We start from the raw sequence: 20,368 nt of genomic DNA, 5'->3' as shown, positions 1-20,368 counted from the left end.
AAATCTTGAAGAATATGCACTATATTTGAGGAAAGTAGAGTGATTTTTACTTTACATTTTATACATTTAAGTATTTTTGGAATTTTCCAGTGAGAATGTATTACTTTAATAATTAGAGAAGAAAATATAATAAAGGAGGTTCCACCTTGGGGGAGAAAGATGACATTGGGAGAAAAATTATATTTGAAGCAGATACTCTTCCACTAGAGCAGCCTTTCAGACCTACTGTGTGTGTGTGTGGGGGGGGGGTGTGGTTGTGTGTATGCTGGAGGAGATCAGAAGATTATTTACCCTAATATGTTCATAAACAATATTAAGAAAGAGAATCACATGAATATAAAGCAGAATTACTACTGCCAAAAACAGCCAGTTATTTCTTAGGCTATTTCATTAGAACTCATTTGTACATAAGACTAAGTAATAAAATAAAATGCTGAACTTTAGGCAAAGCAGGACTCAAATCTGTCACAGTAATCACACAATAAAGCCAAAGCCAATCAGAACAGCCACACACACACTCACATACACACACACATACACACACACACAGAGGACTAACCTATAAAATATAATTTAAAAAATAAGAAGTATGAGAAAAGTAAGTAGAAGTTAAGTACCAAACTAAAAAAGTAAAGAGGAGTACTCAGCCAGCTCTATACTGTCCAGAATGTAACAATTTAAGAATACTTCAGTATTTGAGTTGTAGCAAGGAAGCTTACGAGTTAATTATAAAACCTTTCAGTGTTTGGTTTGCCTGGTAATTCATAGTGATATGTACCCCAAAAATGAGAGAAGTCATGGTAGAAGGAAAAAGAGTATTGAGTTTAAAATTATAAGACAGAAATCATGAGACGTCTAGAAAACTTGAGCAAGTTATTTAATCCTCCAAAAGTCCCTGTAGTAATCATTAGTTAGGTGGAAATTTTATGTTAAAACCATTTTGGACATGTCCTCCAGTCCCTCACCTAAGTAAAAATAATCACTCACTTCTTTCCCCCACTGTACCTCATCTACACAGATTTCTATTATAACACCCATCGATGCATTTATTTATCTGTATTTTCTTCATGTCACTTTCTTTATAAAATTTTGATATTACTAAGGGCAGAGGCCACATCTTATTTGTTACATTCCAATACCTAGCACAATGCCTGGCACAAAGTAAGCAATGAACAGGTGGGGAGGGAAGAGTTGACTGGAGGTAGAGGGGAGGTTCAGAGAGAGGGAGAGGCAGACAGACAGAAATGAAGCAGGGGAAGAAGAGTAGGAGAAAGAGAAGGAAAAGAAGAAATGAGGGAAATCCTAATTCGCCTAGGATGGCTCAGGTTAGCTTTGACAAAGAATAAATGAATGTTTGTCATCTCTGGACATTTTCCCAGCTTCTGTCAAAAGCAGTTCCACAATTACTCAGGCCTGTTACAGGCTAGTTTAGACAACAGTAACTTACCTTATCATTAAACAAGATTATAGTTGCTAAGACTCTATTTTAAGAGTCAAAACATCTCTATATGACTACCTTCGTTTTGAAGCAGAATGCTAGTAAGCAACTTAAAAACACAGGGGACATATTAAATTCTTTTCAGAGGCCCCATAATACCTTAGCCTTTGCCTTGTACATAAAAATATCCTCAATATTAAGAGGGTGAAAAAGTTATATAATTGTATTTTTTCAAAATTGAATTTCTTGATTTTGATAATTGGATTGAGGTTATGTAAAAGAATGTCCATGTTCTAAGGAAATAACACATTTTAGTATTTACAGGTAAAGGGAGATAAAGCCTACAGTAGACTTTCAAATGATTGAGAAAAATATATAAATTATGTATGTATGAGTACTTATATGATATGGAGAGACTCAGAAAAAGAGAAAGCAAATGGGGCAAACTGTTAATTGTGAATCTGGATAATGGACATACTATTCTTGTAACTTTTCTGCAAATGTGAAATATCAAAATAAAATATTATCAAAAAAGTTAATTGCTCATATACACACTCACATAGAGCAATACTTAGGCAAAACCATATAAAAGGATACTCACATGGAATTGAACATCCCCATTAAGGCAGTAAAACAAAAGCCAATTGCAAACATGGATTTCATCCGAACCTGTAAGGAGACCAACAAATTGTCATTTCACACTAAAGAAAAACCACCACTAACATACACCCCAAAAGTTTTGGTTTCATGTCATTTTTAACAGGTGCTCCTTAGCAAAAAGCTGTTTCTTGGCTAAGCCACCCTCGACCTCCAAGCCCACTTCTCTTGCCACCTTCTGATGAATAGTATTGGGGTGGCCATGTAACCCAATTCTGGCCAATGACTTATAAGTCTAAGTACTGAATGGACTTCTAAGAGAGACAAACTTGGCTATACTGCCCATTCTTCTTGCCTGAAGGTAGTGTTATCAAACAACCAAAAACCTTGAACTAAGGATGACTAACCTAAAACCTTGATGACATTACTGAGCTCACACACCAGCCCTGGACTACTAACCTCTGGACTTCTTTAGCAAGGGAAAAATACTTTATCTGTTTAACCCCTTGTTAATTAGGTATTCTGTTACTTGCAGTTAACTTCTTTCTTAATTACACAGGCCATAAAAGTGTAAATAAACAAAAGATTATAAAGATATAAGATTAACAGATGTCATATCTGGATAACAGATTTAGGGCAATTTTTATCTTCTTTCTGTAGTTTCCAAATTTGCTACAGTGAATATGTAATAATTGTATGAACAGAAAAGAAAAGCTATTTTTTAAAAAAGGCACTTCTAAATTATAATCTTCCTTTTTTTTGTTTTTTTGAGGAAGATTAGCCCTGAGCTAACTACTGCCAATCCTCCTCTTTTTGCTGAGGAAGACTGGCCCTGAGCCAACATCCATGCCCATCTTCCTCGACTTTCTATGTGGAACACCTACCACAGCATGGCGTGCCAAGAGGTGCCATGCCCTTACCCAGGATCCAAACCAGCAAACCCCGGGCCACCGAGAAGTGGCACATGTGAACTTAACCGCTGCCCCAACGGGCTGGCCCCCTTTTTTTTTGAGGAAGATCAGCCCTGAGCTAACTACTGCCAATCTTCCTCTTTTTGCTGAGGAAGACTGGCCCTGAGCTAACATCCATGTCCATCTTCCTCTACTTTATATGTGGGACGCCTACCACAGCGTGGCTTTTGCCAAGCAGTGCCATGTCCGCACCGGGGATCCAAACCAGCGAACCCTGGGCTGCTGAGAAGCAGAACATGCGCACTTAACCACTGTGTCACCGGGCCAGCCCCCTAATCTTTCTTAATTAATAAGACTTTCAAGAAATAGGAGATAAAGAAATATAGCAAAGGTCTCTCGGTAAGCAAAAGACAACGGTTGCACAGTTCAGGTGTCTCATGTGAAATATACAGAAATTAAGTAGAAAATTAGTCAAGCCTTATAAGTAGCCTATCTATGCCTTAGAAAGACATTCTTGCACAAACTCTACTCTTTATAAATAATGAGTAAATGGGTAATGAAATCACTTTTCCTTACACTTTATGGTGTGCCTGACACTCAGAACAAAAGGCCTCTTAAAGAAAAAAATGCAACAATAAAGGCCATACATAACGCTCCAACTTCTATATTGGGATTACCCAGGTCACTATAAAACCAAAGATTCAGGCTTAACATAAGGAAGAAAAGAAAATCAACATAAAGGAGAAGCTAATCAAGAGCTATGTGAGAAGGACAAATTACAACCTCCGAGACAGCCTAAAAAAGCTATTCATATTACTAAAAGGAAGATCTAAGCCTAGTAGCATATTTTCACTTCCATCTGGTCCAGGAACATTCATGATATTATTTATAGCCTGCATAAACTAAAAATTTCTGAAAAGGTAAGTGTAATCTACTTTACGCAAATCAGGATCTTTTGCTAAAAACATTATGTGGTTTACCACAAAGTTATATTTAGGACTCTCACCATTGATAGATCTCTGTTGTTATTCTTCAGTTTCTCTTCTTGCCTCTCTGAAAAGAATTAACAAAATGGTTAATATACACAGTGCCTAGTACAAAGCAGATGTTAAACTGTCACTGATTGTTGACTATAAAAGCACCCTGTCTCGATATCACTTAAGACAAGCTGATTACCTGACATATTGTACACACGTACTAACAGAAAATTCACATGCAGCAGAGCACCAAAATATTTCAATTTAAATAAATAAAAATCTTTAAACTTTAACTTAAAAAAAATTATCTCTGGTATTGTCTTAACTCTATACATTAAGATATACTCTTATATTACATCGATGGGAATTGTCAATCAGTTGATTCATAGGTGTAAACGTAATGATTACACTTAGGTTTCAAATATTAATTACCCATCTCTCATGTTTTTTTCTCTCTTTCAGTTTCTTTAAGAGAGCACACAGTCTAAAAATTAAAAGTCAATTAAGATGAATTTAAAATTCAGGTTCTTTCATATTACAGACTAATCAATCTAAAAACAAGCATAATTTTATAGTTGTCACTTTGAAAGCTGGGAAATTTGGCAAATATTTCAAGAAAACTGTTATACAAACCGAACTCAAATTGCTAAAGAAGCCTCAACTGTCTATTAAAGCCCTATTTACTGTATTCCACCAACATAAGGGACTTCATTGGTGCACCTATGAAGCAGCTGAGGCCCAGCAAAGGGGAAGTGGCTTGTCAGAGACCACACAAATATTTTATGGCAAAGCCAGGACTAGAACCCAAGTTTCCCAACTCCCAACCCAATGATCTCTATATATACTATCTACTGTTTTCTTTGATCATGTATTGTATCACCAAGATTAATTTATTCAACAAATACTTACTGGTTATCTACTATGTGCCAGGCACTCTTCTGAGAACTAGGGGTAAGTGAAAGAACAAAACATACAAAAATCCCCACCCTCACAGGAAGATTATGAAATAAAAATACAATATCCTCTAAAATAAAAAATATACCTTCAGAATATATTAAACTGGCATGCGGGCTGGCAAAATCAGGCAGGTAAAGAAAAGGAACAAGAGTAGGCCTTCAGGAAGCCTGGCGTGCAGACTGGACTGCAGTTTCCAAACAGTACATGGCAGGATGAATATATGATCCCCCACCTTGAACTCTTCCTATTTAGTTTGTTCTCCCTGGGAGGAAAGGACACAGGCAGGAGAGAATGGGGATGCTGAAGACACGTGGAAGAAAATGAACAAAAAGGAATGGAGCTATGGTCTATCTCAGGGGCTAGAGATTCTTTTCTACCTGTGCAGTCCTCTTACAATATAACAAGACTTTCTTAAATTGGAGGGTGGAGGATTGGGGTAAGAGATGACTAGAAGGTAAACAGGCATAAAACAACTAGAGGGGAAAGGACTCCCACTAAGAAATGAAAAGAAAGGTATAGAAAATCATCTATGCTAGACACGTCAGCATACACTTGATTCCCTATTCTTTCATCCAATCAAACAGCAAGTCCTATTAATTATACCTCATGAATACTTACGAAATCCAACACCTCTCCTCCTCCTTACTACCATTTCCTTAGTTAGGATCTGACACCTCTTATCTATGTTATCTCAAATCTCCTAACAGGTCTCACTGCCTCCAAACTTGTTCTCTCAAATCCATTTTCCACATAGCTGCCTGTCAGAGCTACCTAAAAAGCAAAACTGGGGGCCGGCCCGGTGGTGCAGCGGTTGAGTTTGCACGTTCTGCTTCTTGGTTGCCCAGGGTTAGCTGGTTCGGATCCTGGGTGTGGACATGGCACTGCTTGGCAAAAGCCATGCTGTGGTAGGTGTCCCACATATAAAGCAGAGGAAGATGGGCACGATGTTAGCTTAGGGCCAGTCTTCCTCAGCAAAAAGAGGAGCATTGGCAGTAGTTAGCTCAGGGCTAATCTTCCTCAAAAAAACAACTGACCAATATTATGATACTCCCCAGCTTAAAATTCCTAAAAGACGATGTTCCAACATCACTTAAGTCCTATATCTGGTCCCTGCTTACTTCTGCAGCTTCATCTCCGACCACTCCCATGAATTTTTATGTTCCTGCAACACCAAACAACTTTAAGTTCCTTTATTTATGATGTTTTTCTATTGATTCACTGTCTTTGGTCATAAAGTCCTTTCTACTTTGGGTGACCAAGTGTCCCAGTTTTCCCTAGACTGTTCCAGTTTTAGCTCTGAAAATCTCAGATCCCAAGAAACTCCTCAGTCCCAGACAAATTGGGATGATTGGTTACTCTATTTCTACATGGCAAATTTTATAACATCTTTATCCAAACCTTTCCTGGCTAACCAGTACTCAACTTTTAAGCCTCAGCTCTCGTGTTATCTCTTTTTGAAAATCTTGATTCCTAGGCAATATCATTCTATAGAACTTTCTATAATTATGGAAATATTCTATATTTGTGCTGTCAATATAGTAGTCATTAGCTACCTGTGGCTACTGAGTGATTAAAATGTGGCCAGTGTGATCGAGGAACTAAATTTTTAACTTCATTTAATTTTTTTTTTCATTGAGTTATTGATAGGTTACAATCTTGTGAAATTTCAATTGTACATTAATGTTTGTCAGTCATGTTGTAGGTGTACCACTTCACCCTTTGTGCCCACCCCCCACCCCACCTTTCCCCTGGTAGCCACTAAACTGTTCTTGGTCCATAGTTTTAAATTCTTCATATGAGTGGAGTCATACACAGATTATCTTTCTCTTGCTGGCTTATTTCACTTAACATAATTCTCTCAAGGTCCATCCATGTTATTGCAAATGGAATGATTTTGTTCTGTTTTGCAGCTGAGTAGTATTCCATTGTATATATGTACCACATCTTCTTTATCCATTCGTCTGTTGATGGGCACTTAGGTTGCTTCCACGTCTTGGCTATTGTAAACAGTGCTGCAATAAACATTGGGGTGCACAGGACTTTTGGGATTGCTGACTTCAGGCTCTTTGGATAAATACCCAGTAGTGGGATGGCTGGATCGTATGGCAGTTCTATTTTTAGTTTTTTGAGGAATCTCCATACTGTTTTCCATAGTGGCTGCACCAGTTTGCATTCCCACCAGCAGTGTATGAGGGTTCCTTTTTCTCTGCAACCTCTCCAACATTCGTTGCTATTAGTTTTAGATATTTTTGTCATTCTAACGGGTGTAAGGTGATATCTTAGTGTAGTTTTGATTTGCATTTCCCTGATGATCAGCGATGATGAGCATCTTTTCATGTGCCTATTGGCCATCAGTATATCTTCTTTGGAGAAATGTCTGTTCATGTCTCCAGCCCATTTTTTGATTGGGTTGTTTGATGTTTTGTGGTTGAGTTGCGAGAGTTCTTTATATATTAAGGATATTAAGCCTTTGTTAGATATATGACTTGCAAATATTTTTTCCCAGTTAGTGGGTTGTTTTTTTGTTTCAATCCTGTTTTCATTTGCCTTGAAGAAGCTCTTTAATCTGATGAGGTCCCATTTGTTTATTCTTTCTATTGTTTCCCTTCTCTGAGAAGGCATGGTGTCCGAAAAGATCCTTTTAATACTGATGTCAAAGAGTGTACTGCCTACGTTTTCTTCCAGAAGCCTTATGGTTTCAGGTCTCACCTTTAGGTCTTTGATCCATTTTGAGTTAATTTTGGTGAATGGTGAAAAAGAATGGTCAATTTTCATTCTTTTACATGTGGCTTTCCAGTTTTCCCAGCACCGTTTGTTGAAAAGACTTTCTTTTCTCCATGGTATGCCCTCAGCTCCTTTGTCAAAGATAAGCTGTCCATAGACGTGTGGTTTTATTTCTGGGCTTTCAATTCTGTTCCATTGATCTGTGCACCTGTTTTTGTACCAGTACCATGCTGTTTTGATTACTGTAGCTTTGTAGTATGTTTTGAAGTCAGGGATTGTGATGCCTCCTGTTTTGTTCTTTTTTCTCAGGATTGCTTTAGAAATTCGGGGTCTTTTGTTGCCCCATATGAATTTTAGGATTCTTTGTTCTAATTCTGTAAAGAATGTCATTGGGATTCTGATTGGGATGGCGTTGAATCTGTAGATTGCTTTAGGTAGAATGGACATTTTAACTATGTTTATTCTTCCAATCCATGTACATGGAATGTCTTTCCATCTCCTTATGTCGTCATCCAATTCTCTCAGAAAGGCCTTGTAATTTTCATTATATAGGTCCTTCACTTCCTTAGTTAAATTTACCCCAAGGTATTTTATTCTTTTTGTTGCGATTGTGAATGGTATTGTATTCTTGAGTTCTTTTTCTGTTGGTTCATTACTGGAGTATAGAAATGCTACTGATTTATGCAAATTGATTTTATACCCTGCAACTTTGCTGTAGTTGTTGATTACTTCTAACAGTTTTCCAATGGATTCTTTGGGGTTTTCTATATATAAGATCATGTCGTCTGCGAACAGCGAGAGTTTCACTTCTTCCCTCCCTATTTGGATTCCTTTTATTCCTTTTTCTTGCCTGATTGCTCTGGCCAGGACCTCCAGTACTATATTAAATAAGAGTGGTGATAGAGGGCATCCTTGTCTCGTTCCTGTTTTCAGGGGGATGGGGTTCAGTTTTTGCCCATTGAGTATGATGTTGGCTATGGGTTTGTCATATATGGTCTTTATTATGTTGAGGTAGTTTCTTCTATGCCCATTTTGTTCAGAGTTTTTATCATAAATGGCTGTTGGATCTTGTCAAATGCCTTCTCTGCATCTATTGAGATGATCATGTGGTTTTTATTCCTTAGTTTGTTGATGTGGTGTATCACGTTGATTGATTTGCGGATGTTGAACCATCCCTGCTGTGTCCCTGGTATGAATCCCACCTGATCCTGATGTATGATTCTTTTGATGAATTGCTGAACTCTGGTTGCCAAAATTTTGTTTAGAATTTTTGCATCTATGTTCATCAGTGATATTGGCCTGTAGTTCTCTTTTTTCGTGGTGTCCTTGTCAGGTTTTGGTATCAGCGTGATGTTGGCCTCATAGAATGTGTTAGCAAGTGTTCCATCTTCCCTAATTTTTTGGAATAGCTTGAAAAGGATGGGTATTAAATCCTCTCTGAAAGTTTGGTAGAATTCCCCAGGAAAGCCATCTGGTCCTGGGGTTTTATCCTTTGGGATGTTTTTGATTGCTGTTTCAACCTCTTTCCTTATGATTGGTCTGTTCAAATTGTCTGCCTCTTCTTGAGTGAGCTTTGGGAGACTGTAGGAGTCCAAGAATTTATCCATTTCCTCTAGGTTATCCATTCTGTTGGCATATAGTTTTTTGTAGTATTCTCTTATAATCTGTTGTATTTCTGCAGAGTCTGTTGTTATTTCTCCTCGCTCATTTCCGATTTTGTTTATTTGAGCTTTCTCCCTTTTTTTCTTTGTAAGTCTGGCTAGTGGTTTGTCAATTTTATTTATCTTCTCAAAAAACCAGCTCTTTGTCTCATTGATCCTTTCTACTGCCTTTTTCGTTTCAATAGTATTTATTTCTGCTCTGATTTTTATTATTTCTCTCCTTCTGCTGACTTTGGGCTTCATTTGTTCTTTTTTCTCTAGTTCAGTTAGGTGTGCTTTAAGGTTGCTTATTTGGGATTTTTCTTGTTTGTTAAGATGTGCCTGTAGTGCGATGAATTTTCCTCTTAATTCAGCTTTTGCTGTATCCCATATGAGTTGGTATGGCATGCTATCATTTTCATTTGTTTCCAGGTATTTTTTTATTTCTTCTTTAATTTCTTCAATGATCCATTGCTTGTTCAGTAGTGTGTTGTTTAGTCTCCACATCTTTGTGCCTTTCTCAGCTTTTTTCTTGTAATTAATTTCTAGCCTTATAGCACTATGATCTGAGAAGATGCTTGTCATTATTTCAATGTTTTTACATTTGTAGAGGCTTGCCTTGTTTCCCAACATATGGTCTATCCTAGAGAATGTTCCATGTGCACTTGAGAAGAATGTGTATTCAGCTCCTTCAGGGTGGAGTGATCTTATATGTCTATTAAGTCCAATTGTTTTAGTTTTTCATTCAGCTCCACTATTTCCTTGTTGATTTTCTGTCTGGATGATCTGTCCATTGATGTCAGTGGGGTGTTGAGGTCCCCTACTATTATTGTGTTGTTCTTAACATCTTCCTTTAGGTCTGTTAATAGTTGTTTTATGAATCTTGGTGCTCCTGTGTTGGGTGCATAGATATTTATAAGCGTTATTTCTTCTTGATGAAGTGTCCCTTTGATCATTATATATTGTCCCTCTGTGTCTCTCTTTACCTGTCTTATTTTGAAATCCACTTGGTCTGATATGAGAATTGCAACACCTGCCTTTTTTTCCTTGCTATTTGCTTGAAGTATTGTCCTCCACCCTTCACCCTGACTCTGTGTTTGTCCTTGGGGCTGGGGTGTGTTTCCTGGAGGCAACAAATTGTTGGATCTTGTTCTTTAATCCATTTTGTCACTCTGTGTCTTTTTATTGGAGAGTTCAATCCATTCACATTGAGAGTGATTATTGATGCATGTGGACTTAATGCTGTCAATCTGTCGCTCATTATCTTGTTTTCCTGTGTTTCTTTTCCTGTGTGCTTTAGACTATCCATTTAATACTGCAATTTCTTATGCTGGGTTTCTTAGATTTTTCCTTATCTATGATTTGTGACTCTGTTCTGTACTTTATTTTAGTGTCTACCTTGAAGTTTGTATTTAGAATCTCGTGTATAATATAGTCTATTCTCTGGTGGTCTCTTACTTACTCAACCAATACTGATTTAGACCCTTTGCTCTTCCCCTCCTAAATAATTATTTTCATTTTTTATTCCAACTCGTCTTATTAATTTGTAGTTAGAGTGCTAAGATTGTCCTTGTTTTGGTAGTTTCCTTATTTTTACCCTAATGCTATAGTTGAATATTTGCTATCCTGTTCTGGTTCTATCCATTGGTCTCCCTAGTCTGTGGCTTGTGTCCCCTTTCTCCCTTTTTTCTTTTTTCAAGTATGAGAGCCTTCTTGAGGATTTCTTGTAATGGAGGGCTTTTAGTTACAAATTCCCTTAACTTTTGTTTGTCTGGAAAAGATTTAATTTCTCCCTCATATCTGAAGGAAATTCTTGCTGGATAGAGTATTCTTGGCTGAAGGTTTTTATCCTTTAAAGCTTTGAATATATCACTCCATTCTCTCCTAGCTTGTAGGGTTTCTGTAGAGAAATCCGCTGACAGTGTGATAGGGGCTCCTTTATAGGTTATTCTCTTTTTTTTCCTTACTTCCCTGAGTATTCTTTCCTTATCATTCCTATTTGCCAACTTTACTATTATGTGCCTTGCGGTGGGTCTTTTTACATTGACAAATCTAGGAGATCTAAAACCCTCCTCTACACACATTTCTCTGTTGATCCCTAGATTTGGGAAGTTCTCTTCAATAATTTCGTTAAGCACACTTTTGGCTCCATTTTCCTTTTCCATATTCTTGGGAATTCCTATGATCCTTATGTTCTTACTCCTCATTGAATCCATTATCTCTCGGAGATTTTCCTCATTTTTTTTAATTCTTAGTTCTCTTTCTTCCTCTGTCTGGCATCATTCAGCCTGTCTGTCCTCGATTATGCTGATTTGCTCCTCTATATTGTCTACACGGGCATTCAGGGAATCCGTATTCTGTTTTATCTGGTCCATTGTGTTTTTCATCTCAAGTAATTCTGTTTGATTCTTCTTTATGACTTCAATCTCTTTTGTGAAGTAACTCCAGAACTCGGCTTGTTTCTCTATCTTTCTCTCTACCTCATTGAGTTTTTTGATTATAGCTGCTCTGAATTCATTATCACTTAGTTTACCTAATTCCAAGTCCTCAGGACTTAATTCTGTGTTTTTATTGTTTTCCTTCTGGTCTGGGGCTTTTATAAATTGCTGGATGGTAGAGGAGCAGTTTTTTCTCATGGTGGTAGAATTCAGTTGCAGTTACAGCCTGTCGCCACTAGATGGGGGTCGAGACAGCGTGTTAGCTCTCCGCCTTGGGGCAAGATGGCTGCGCCCACTGGATTTGCTGGGGGGGAGGGGCTGTTACTCACAGGTGCCGGTCTGGGTTCAGATCAGTTCTGTTCTCTGGTCTCCCAAGGCCCTTGATTTATAGGGTCCCCGTGGATGGAAGCTCTCCCCTCCCCCCATCAGCGGGTCTCCACTGAATCAGCGGCAGGAGTCCTGGATGATCCCCCAGTCCTGCGGCCCCTGCCCCGCTCCTTCCCGACCCGTGCCGCAGCAATCGCAGACTCTAGGGGAGGGAGCGATGTTCTCTCCTACTGTTCCAGCGCCTCCGAAGGTGTAAAGCTAGGTTTATGATCTCCGCCTTCTTGGTATTGTAGGTCTCTAACGAGCTGGCATTATGTTTATTCTCTGAAATTCAGTTCTTCCAATCTTTTGTTGTATTTTGGAGGGGAGAGAATCCCGGGTCAGCTCACCCTGCCATTTTGCTCCGCCCCTCAACTTCATTTAATTTTAATCAATTTAAAATTTAAATTTAAACAGCCAAACGTAGGTAGAGGCTGCTACACTGGACAATGCAGTCATAGACACCAGATTCACAAGATTAGAAGTCTTCCCTTTATGTGTGCAGAATATGCCAAGTACAACTCTATCAGTATACTCACTGAGTTTAGACATTCTGTTACAATGATCTGTTTATGTCCCCATCAACCCAACTAGATGGCAGATTCCTGGAGGGCAAGGACAACTACGCCTTCTTCATCTTTGTATCCTCAGTAACTAGCATGTAGTTAGTTGTTCAACATTATGGTATGTGCTCAATATTGTTTCATGAATGAATCAGCAACATAATAAAAGCTGATCTGAAGATAGAGTACACCAAACTTGTTTCCAGGGAGAGTAGTCCTTTATTATAAAGCTGGGAGCCTGAAGAGGCAGAAGAGGCACAGAAAGGCTGAGAGCAAACTAAAGTGACATAGTTTTTCTGAAGTTCCATTCCATTTTTTTAAAAATTCTGTCTCAACAGAAACTGTAAGCATAAGTACTGTCAAGGTAGACTGTAGGCATACATGGCTTAACAAGAACACAGCAGCACAGGTTTATGATACATACCCACACTACTTGTGCACGATTCTTGAAGATTTTTCAATTCAAATTGTTATTAAGTGCCTGCCATATACAAATAAAGTAGGTTTAGTTGGTTTCAAATAATTCAGAAATAAGTTTAATGTTCACTTGGTTTTGGAGGGGATGAAAGAAACAGACTCAAGTTTCTTAGATATTTGCCTTCACTTCTGCCTAGCTCTGACAAACTTAATGGCACAGCACTATGAGCTATACAAGATCTAACTAGATGGTATAGCAGAAGAAGCTAAGACTGATTCTCAGCATAGGTATTTTACTCATGGGTAATTAACAGCTGCTTACGTCTGAGGCTACTTAAAAAGTGTATGTTATATACTCCAGTGATTACACTTTTTACTAGGCATCATTCCCAATAGAATACAACAAAAAGGACAGTAGTATATAAAAAGGTAAAGTTGGGAAAAAATCTCTCTCTAAAGAAAAAGGACAAAAAGCAGAATAGAATAAAGGAGCAACAAGCTAAACAGATATATTTAACAGGGAAACACATGCAAAGTTTCATCTGAAATAAACTTCATCTGTCTAATTGGTAGAAAATGCTAAGATGCCTCAAGAAGCACAAACATGATAAAAACAAAGAACTTAATATTAAAAAGTCCTAGACAATGTAAGAGTTAGAAATCCAAAAACGCCCATAAGGGAAAGAGCAAATCTGATTTAATGGAAATTTTGCCAATAGGAAACAATTTCAGGTACTCCTCAATTATGAACAATAAACTTGTAAATATCCCCATAAAGCCACAGTTAGGTTTATATACCTCGCCTTCTCCCCACTAACCCCTAACTGATGATACCTTTAAATGGCTGCTGGGAGAAATGCCTAATCTAAAGTCTTTCCATTTTCATTTTTCTCCATGCTCTGCTCAGTTAATTGCATCTCAGATGCTCCTATTCTGTCTCTCAATGCTCACATTCTCTTTTACCCCCTCTTTTTTAAATTTCAACTCTTAGAAAAGTATTAAACTACTTCTCTCTCTCTCTCCTCCATTATGACTACCAAACCCTGACTCTAATAATTTCTAGGCAAAGATTTGTTCTAATTATTCATTCTCATTATTTTAAAATATAAGATTCAAGTTCTACAAGGATATTGTTAGACACAATAAGAAGTGAAACGTTTAAGTCCTTAAAAGTACTTAAGACACCCTTTTAAAGTTTCTATCTCCCATCTTCTGATTAAATCTACTTTTCTTTCAGCCTTAATGACTTAAATAAATTTTTAAATGTCATTTCATATCCAATTTTTCTTTTAATTATCAGCATTACAAAAAAAGAACAAAAAGAAACTATTGTTCCTAAAAATAAAGTTTTTACATCATATTATCGGTTAAATAAGTTTATGAAGACTTGCTTTTCAATATAAGCATCATGTGATACACAGTTTATACGAGAATAATCTAAGTTCTAATAAACTGTATTGAAAAAGTATCTTTGTTTTTTGTAAAGAAGTTGCTTTTCCCTTAACACAAGACTTTGTTTCCCCAGGTGAATAATTTCTAGGAAAGTCATATTAGTAACTAAAATAAGTGCAAACAATTTATTTTGAAATGATTTAAATGTTTATTAGCAGGAATCGAATACTTTTGAGAATAACAATTCATGTAATTATGAGACTGGTTTTGGCTGAGATGGTGCAATAAATACTAGATAGTCTACTGCTTGAAATGCATAACTTCAACTACCCCAAACAGTTAAGAGTATATTGAAATAAGTAAAAGTGATTGGCTCTCTCCACAGCCCTGGGTGTAACTTAGCCCTTTACTGCTATCAGTTAACTAGCACAAATCTTCTCAGAATGTTGTCCCTTGCCCCAGTAAGGTAGGGAAGTCACTGTCTCCGTCTTGTGTTATTTGCATCTTGGCGGTGTGTTACCTAAAGAACTACAGCTAGGGAACCTCTCTCCTAAAGTAGAGAGACAACGCAGCATCTAGGAGCCCAAGACTTCCAAGATGGTTGCGCTTCCCAATCTCTTTCAACTGTTATGTTGACATCCGGAGGGTGAAAACGTGTGTCTAAAACCTTCTATACCTCCCTTGAAGATGTAGAATTTAAAGGTGCCAAGTGCTGGAAATAAACAGTATATATCATTTAGTGTTCACTTGTCCTGTGTAAACTATTCTTGACTTTATGCCGTTCAGAACCACAGAATTTAATACAGGGGAGAATCATGCCTCAATCCCACCGTTTGAAGGAAATTCTATGCACCCTCTTATTACTGAACTTTTGGAATACAACTCTATGAAATTTGAGGAAATTTCAAGGAGAGAAAAAACTGGAAATATGAAGAAGACACATTTATATTCTAGAATGATTTACTATCCAAGATGACAGACGCAAGGAAAAATTAAAATTCTAAAAGCGAATACTCCAATTAAAAAGAGGCTATATTTCCTGTAGCTATTGGAATAAGCTAGCAGCAATGATGACATCCATTCTGACCAGAGAATGAACAAACCTCAAGCCAATCTATTATATATTTTTATTTGACAGCATTAGGCTTTGTACCACAAGATAATTGACTTATCTACAAAAGGAATATTTCACCATTTACCTTATTCAATAACCAGTGTCTTTTCTGTCAAAGAATGTAAATCAATTAAAGCACAAGGAGGCAACTGGGGGCTCTGATCCAACTAATAGTTTGGGAGATGGAAAACATTTTCAAATAAGGCAAAGATGATCAAAATAACAGATGCCTCTCTATAGATGAAAAGAATTAGGTAACCTATGACAGTTCTACAGTCTGAGTTGTCTTGAATGGGAAGACCAATTAATATACCCTTGAAATTTCATGTAGATTTGGAAATGGAAAAGAAGCAAAATTTAAGCCAAATGTCTAATGCAGCCTTTTTTTTTAAGGAAAATCCAAATAGCGTAGACAAAAGCCCTAGAACGAATATATAAATTCAGGGCCCCAAATAAATTAAATTTCAAAAAGTCCTCCCGTTATTTCCAAGGCACTAAGAAAGGAGATACCCACTCCACTGGGTTAAGCTTCAGAATGGTGCCCTCCCTTCCGTAGCCACCTTCTGGGGATATCTGCCTCTCACCACAGTCTAGGTTGAGGGTCAGCCTCATGAAGATTCCTAACATCCCCTGTCCTGCCACCACTGACCCAAAAGGCAGCCAATCCATAGGTTTCCCCATGACCTATGGTGCAAAAAGATGCGCTGAGCCAATCGGATTCCTTCTTTCAGAAATTTAAACCAGAAAATCCTGGGAAAGTCAATCAATTAACAGTGGAAGCTGAGACAAAATTTACAATATAGTAGTGGCTCTCAAACTTTAGTGTGTCTAAGAATGATCTGGGTAGCTTGTTAAAAAAAAGCAGACTCCTGGGTACCATGTCCAGAGATTTTGATTCAGTAAAGTCTGGGAGTAAGACTCAGAACCCTTCATTTTTAACAAGTATGTCAAGCAATTCTGATGTAAGTGGCCTACAAAGCACAAGAAGAATAACACTGATATAGAAAGAACCCCAGGACACAAGCCAAAGTTAGGTAAAGGCAAAAATTAAATGCTAGAAAAACACTATAGAGGAAGTGGGGAAGCTGAACAACAGAAGTGACAGAAGTCTATATTAATAGCGGAGCTTTAAAGACAGTGGAGCCCACTGGCTGGCTTTACCTCAGGGCTTGCTCTGCTTGCAGGCCTTGCTTTAACACACTTCCTGCCTTCCTATAACCAGCTGGTTCAGCTTGTCCTGAGTTTTGGATCACATATCTCCTTAAAATAAATCCTTCATCACTTGAAGTAACTTGAATGCAGCCAAAAGAGTTAAATAACATTCATGTATCAAAAGTAAATTAGTTTCTCTTCCGTAAGAGGGCAATGTAAAATAGGCAAAAAATCCACTCCTGAAATTCAGAATGGTAAACATTAAAACTTTCAGTTCAAATGCAAAAAACATTTCAGCTTCAAATTAATGGCTCTATCCAAGACCATTGTCAAAGAGCTTCACCTAATGAAATCAATGACATTTAGCTTCTCTGAAACAGTGAACATTACTGACCCCTTCCGTCTTACTGAAAATTCCCTTCTTTCAGTGCAGCAGTATCATTCTTTGTAGTCGCCCCATCACCATACATATTTTTGTAAAGAAGCTCAGGTGGGGAACCTGAGCAAAGGGAAAGTAAGGGTGGCATAATGACAAAACTGTAGATAGGGTCAATACACAGAAATACATTTAATTGGTCCGATAAAGTTGCTGGAGATGAACAGCAAATGCTCATTAGCAGTTGCTTCCAACGGGGGAAAAACACCTGTTCAAGCACAGCGTCCATAAAATAAAAATAAATCAATTATTTAAGAGAATTACTGTTTTTCTTGACATTGAAAACTAACAGAAAGTTTCCATAATTTCTCATCAAAAGAGCATTGTGTGCTGTTGTAGACGATGTCCTCAAAAACCTTCCATAGTGGTACTACAATAAAGTGTATCTGGCTGAGTTTTTCACGACATGCCTAATAGTGCAAATGTCAAGGTGGAACAGAGTAGAAGCAATTTTATGAAGTCCAAAATAATGCAGTTTAGGTTTACAGATTTCTGATAGTCTGGCTTAATCTACAGGAAAATTTACAAATGTACAGAATGGATAGGTTGCTTGCCTTTTAAGCAACTCCTAATAAATATCATGTCTTGTGCCTCCTGACAAGATTTTGATAAGTAATTGCTCATAAATATTATTTCTTTCAATGTCTGATTTTTTTTTTTTGGTGAGCAAACAATTCAAGGTTCCATTCCATGTTAAGATAATTTTTAATTTTGATACTTTGTGTTGTCAATTTAAGGGCAGAGGGTAATCTGCCTTCCATTTTTATATCTTTCCTATCCTTTATAGCAAAGCTACTTGAAGGAACTGTCCATGTTCAATAGCTTTACTTCCTCACCACCCATTATCTCCCTAATTTATACAATCTGGTTCCTGTCCCCCATCATACCACTGAAATCACTCTTGCTAAATCGCTAATAACCTCCATTTTGCCTCTTAGACATTTAATAACACGCATGTTCAAATCCTTCCTGCCCCTGGAACTCTCCCCTCAACTTCTGTGTGACACAACTCCTTTCCAACATCTTGGGCAATATTTTTTCAGAGCTCCACTTCTGCTACTTTCCTTAAATCTCTCTGTTTCCTCAAGACTCTCTCCATCCTCAACCCTTCGCTTTTCCACTTTTCTTACTCTATATGGTCTCCCTATGTGATCTCATTTACCTTGTGGACTCAATTACTACTTATAAGCATGATTCTAAAGTCTATTTGTAGCTGTTCTCTCTCTCCCAGCTCCAAAACCATACATCCAACTGTGTACCAAACATTTCCACTCTTCTGTCAAACAGGCACTTCAAATCCAACATGTTCAAACCTGAATCATCTCTTTCCTCCTCATCCCAATCTGCTACTTCAATATTTCCTCTCCAAATCAGGAGTGTGGGCTTCTTCCCAGACTCATCTCTCTCCATACCCTACAACTAAACAGTCATCAAGTCCTGTTACCTCTACCTCCTCTATATCCATTGAATCTGTACCATCTACTCCATTTCCACTGCCACTACCTAAGTTCAGATTCTTGCCATTTTTATGCCTGGGATACTTAAAAGCTTCATGATTTCCCTACCTCCAAAATGATCCCCTCTCCAATTTATCCTTCAAACTATTGCCAGAGGTGTCTTCCTTAAAACTGGGTGTCAGGGCCGGCCTGGTGGCGCAGCGGTTAAGTTCGCACATTCCACTTCTTGGCGGCCCAGGGTTTGCCGGTTCGGATCCCCGGTGCAGACATGGCACTGCTTGGCAAAAGCCATGCTGTGGTAGGCGTCCCACGTATAAAACAGAGGAAGATGGGCATGGATGTTAGCTCAGGGCCAGTCTTCCTCAGCAAAAAGAGGAAGATTGGCAGTAGTTAGCTCAGAGCTGATTTTCCTCAAAAAGCAAAAAGGGGCCAGCCCGGTGGGGCAGCGGTTAAGTTCGCACGTTCCGCTTCTCGGCAGCCCGGGGTTCGCCGGTTTGGATCCCGGGTAAGGACATGTCACTGCTTGGCACGCCATGCTGTGGTAGGTGTCCCACATATAAAGTAGAGGAAGATGGGCATGGACGTTAGCTCAGGGCCAGTCTTCCTCAGCAAAAACAGGAGGACTGGCAGTAGTTAGCTCAGGGCTAATCTTCCTCAAAAACAATAACAAAAACAAAAACACCCTGGATGTCAAGCCTCTGTTCAAATCCCTTAATGCTTATGGGAAGCCCTCTGGATACAAGTTAAACTTATTACCTTAGTTTAATTTGTAAAGATCTTTATGCACTAGCCTCTACTTATTTCTCTAGCCTCGTCTGCCCAGACATTACACATACCTTCTTTTATTTGTTATATTATTTATAGTTCAAGGTATATACCTTGCTATTTGATCCCTCTATGCCTTTGCACATGTCTATCCTTCTGCCTAGAATGCACAGGGCTTAAAAATGTAGATTCTAAAGTTATAAATGAGCAGGCTCAAACCCCTTCTCTACCACTGACTTAATCCCATCACACCACCGAATGAGCAAGAGCAAGTTATTTAACCTCAATTTTCTCATCTATAAAAATGAGGTAACACGGCTCACTACCACATATAATTGTTAAGAGAATTAAAAAATCTGTAAAGTGCTTATCTTAGTGTGTTACAGATGGTAAGTGCTCAATAAATACTGACTAGTATTTTATTTATGTTTTGATTTAGCTAATTCACACTAAAGCCTCAAGATTCAGCTAAAGCATTATCTCTTCAAGAAAACCTGACCCTGAGGTTGATTTGGATATCCTTTCTCTTTAGTTTCATAACATTCAGAACATACCTCTACAAAAGTATTTGCCATACTACATTGGTCTGTTTTCCCTCTCTCGACAGACCTCCTAAAAGACAGATTTTTTTCTACTTTGTTTCTCTAGTGCCTACCAGAGTGAGTGACACATACAAAGTAGATGTATAGTAGTATCTTGCCACAGAACTAAATGAATAGGTCACTCAGAAAACATCTGATACCCCTATACTAAATTGAAAAGCTTTAATCAGCATAGGACATTGGCATAGTCCAGTCTGGTAGAATTCTCTCCTGAGATATAAGAGCAGTGACCTAGGTACAGAGACACAGCTTCTGAATCAAATGCATAATTTCACAACAATTTTTTCCTGATTTCAGAATCAGGAAGCACCATAAAGTATAAATACAAATCACAGCTAATCATTTATAAATTGCCTTTTTGGAACAGCATTATATTCTATAATTAAATTCTAAATTACACTGAAAAACCAAAAACATCACTA

At 37.9% G+C, this 20,368-nt stretch overlaps 1 protein-coding gene across 3 annotated transcripts in view; it reads right to left on the bottom strand.

Annotated features, from left to right (window-relative positions):
* The window catches only part of TMCO1 (transmembrane and coiled-coil domains 1), a 67,763-nt gene that overhangs the window by 34,156 nt on the left and 13,239 nt on the right, over window positions 1-20,368 (bottom strand). For all 3 annotated transcript variants that reach the window (XM_070608168.1, XM_070608169.1, XM_070608167.1), the window contains exons 4-5: window positions 3,953-3,999; window positions 2,040-2,107 (exon numbers count right to left, since the gene is read on the bottom strand). In XM_070608168.1, the coding sequence (XP_070464269.1) occupies window positions 2,040-2,107; window positions 3,953-3,999 (115 nt within the window). The remainder of the gene's footprint in view (window positions 1-2,039; window positions 2,108-3,952; window positions 4,000-20,368) is intronic.

Source organism: Equus przewalskii, unplaced genomic scaffold (assembly GCF_037783145.1).
Source record: "Equus przewalskii isolate Varuska unplaced genomic scaffold, EquPr2 ChrUn-3, whole genome shotgun sequence".
NCBI lineage: Eukaryota > Metazoa > Chordata > Mammalia > Perissodactyla > Equidae > Equus > Equus przewalskii.
This window is presented reverse-complemented; position numbering and strand designations above follow the sequence as displayed.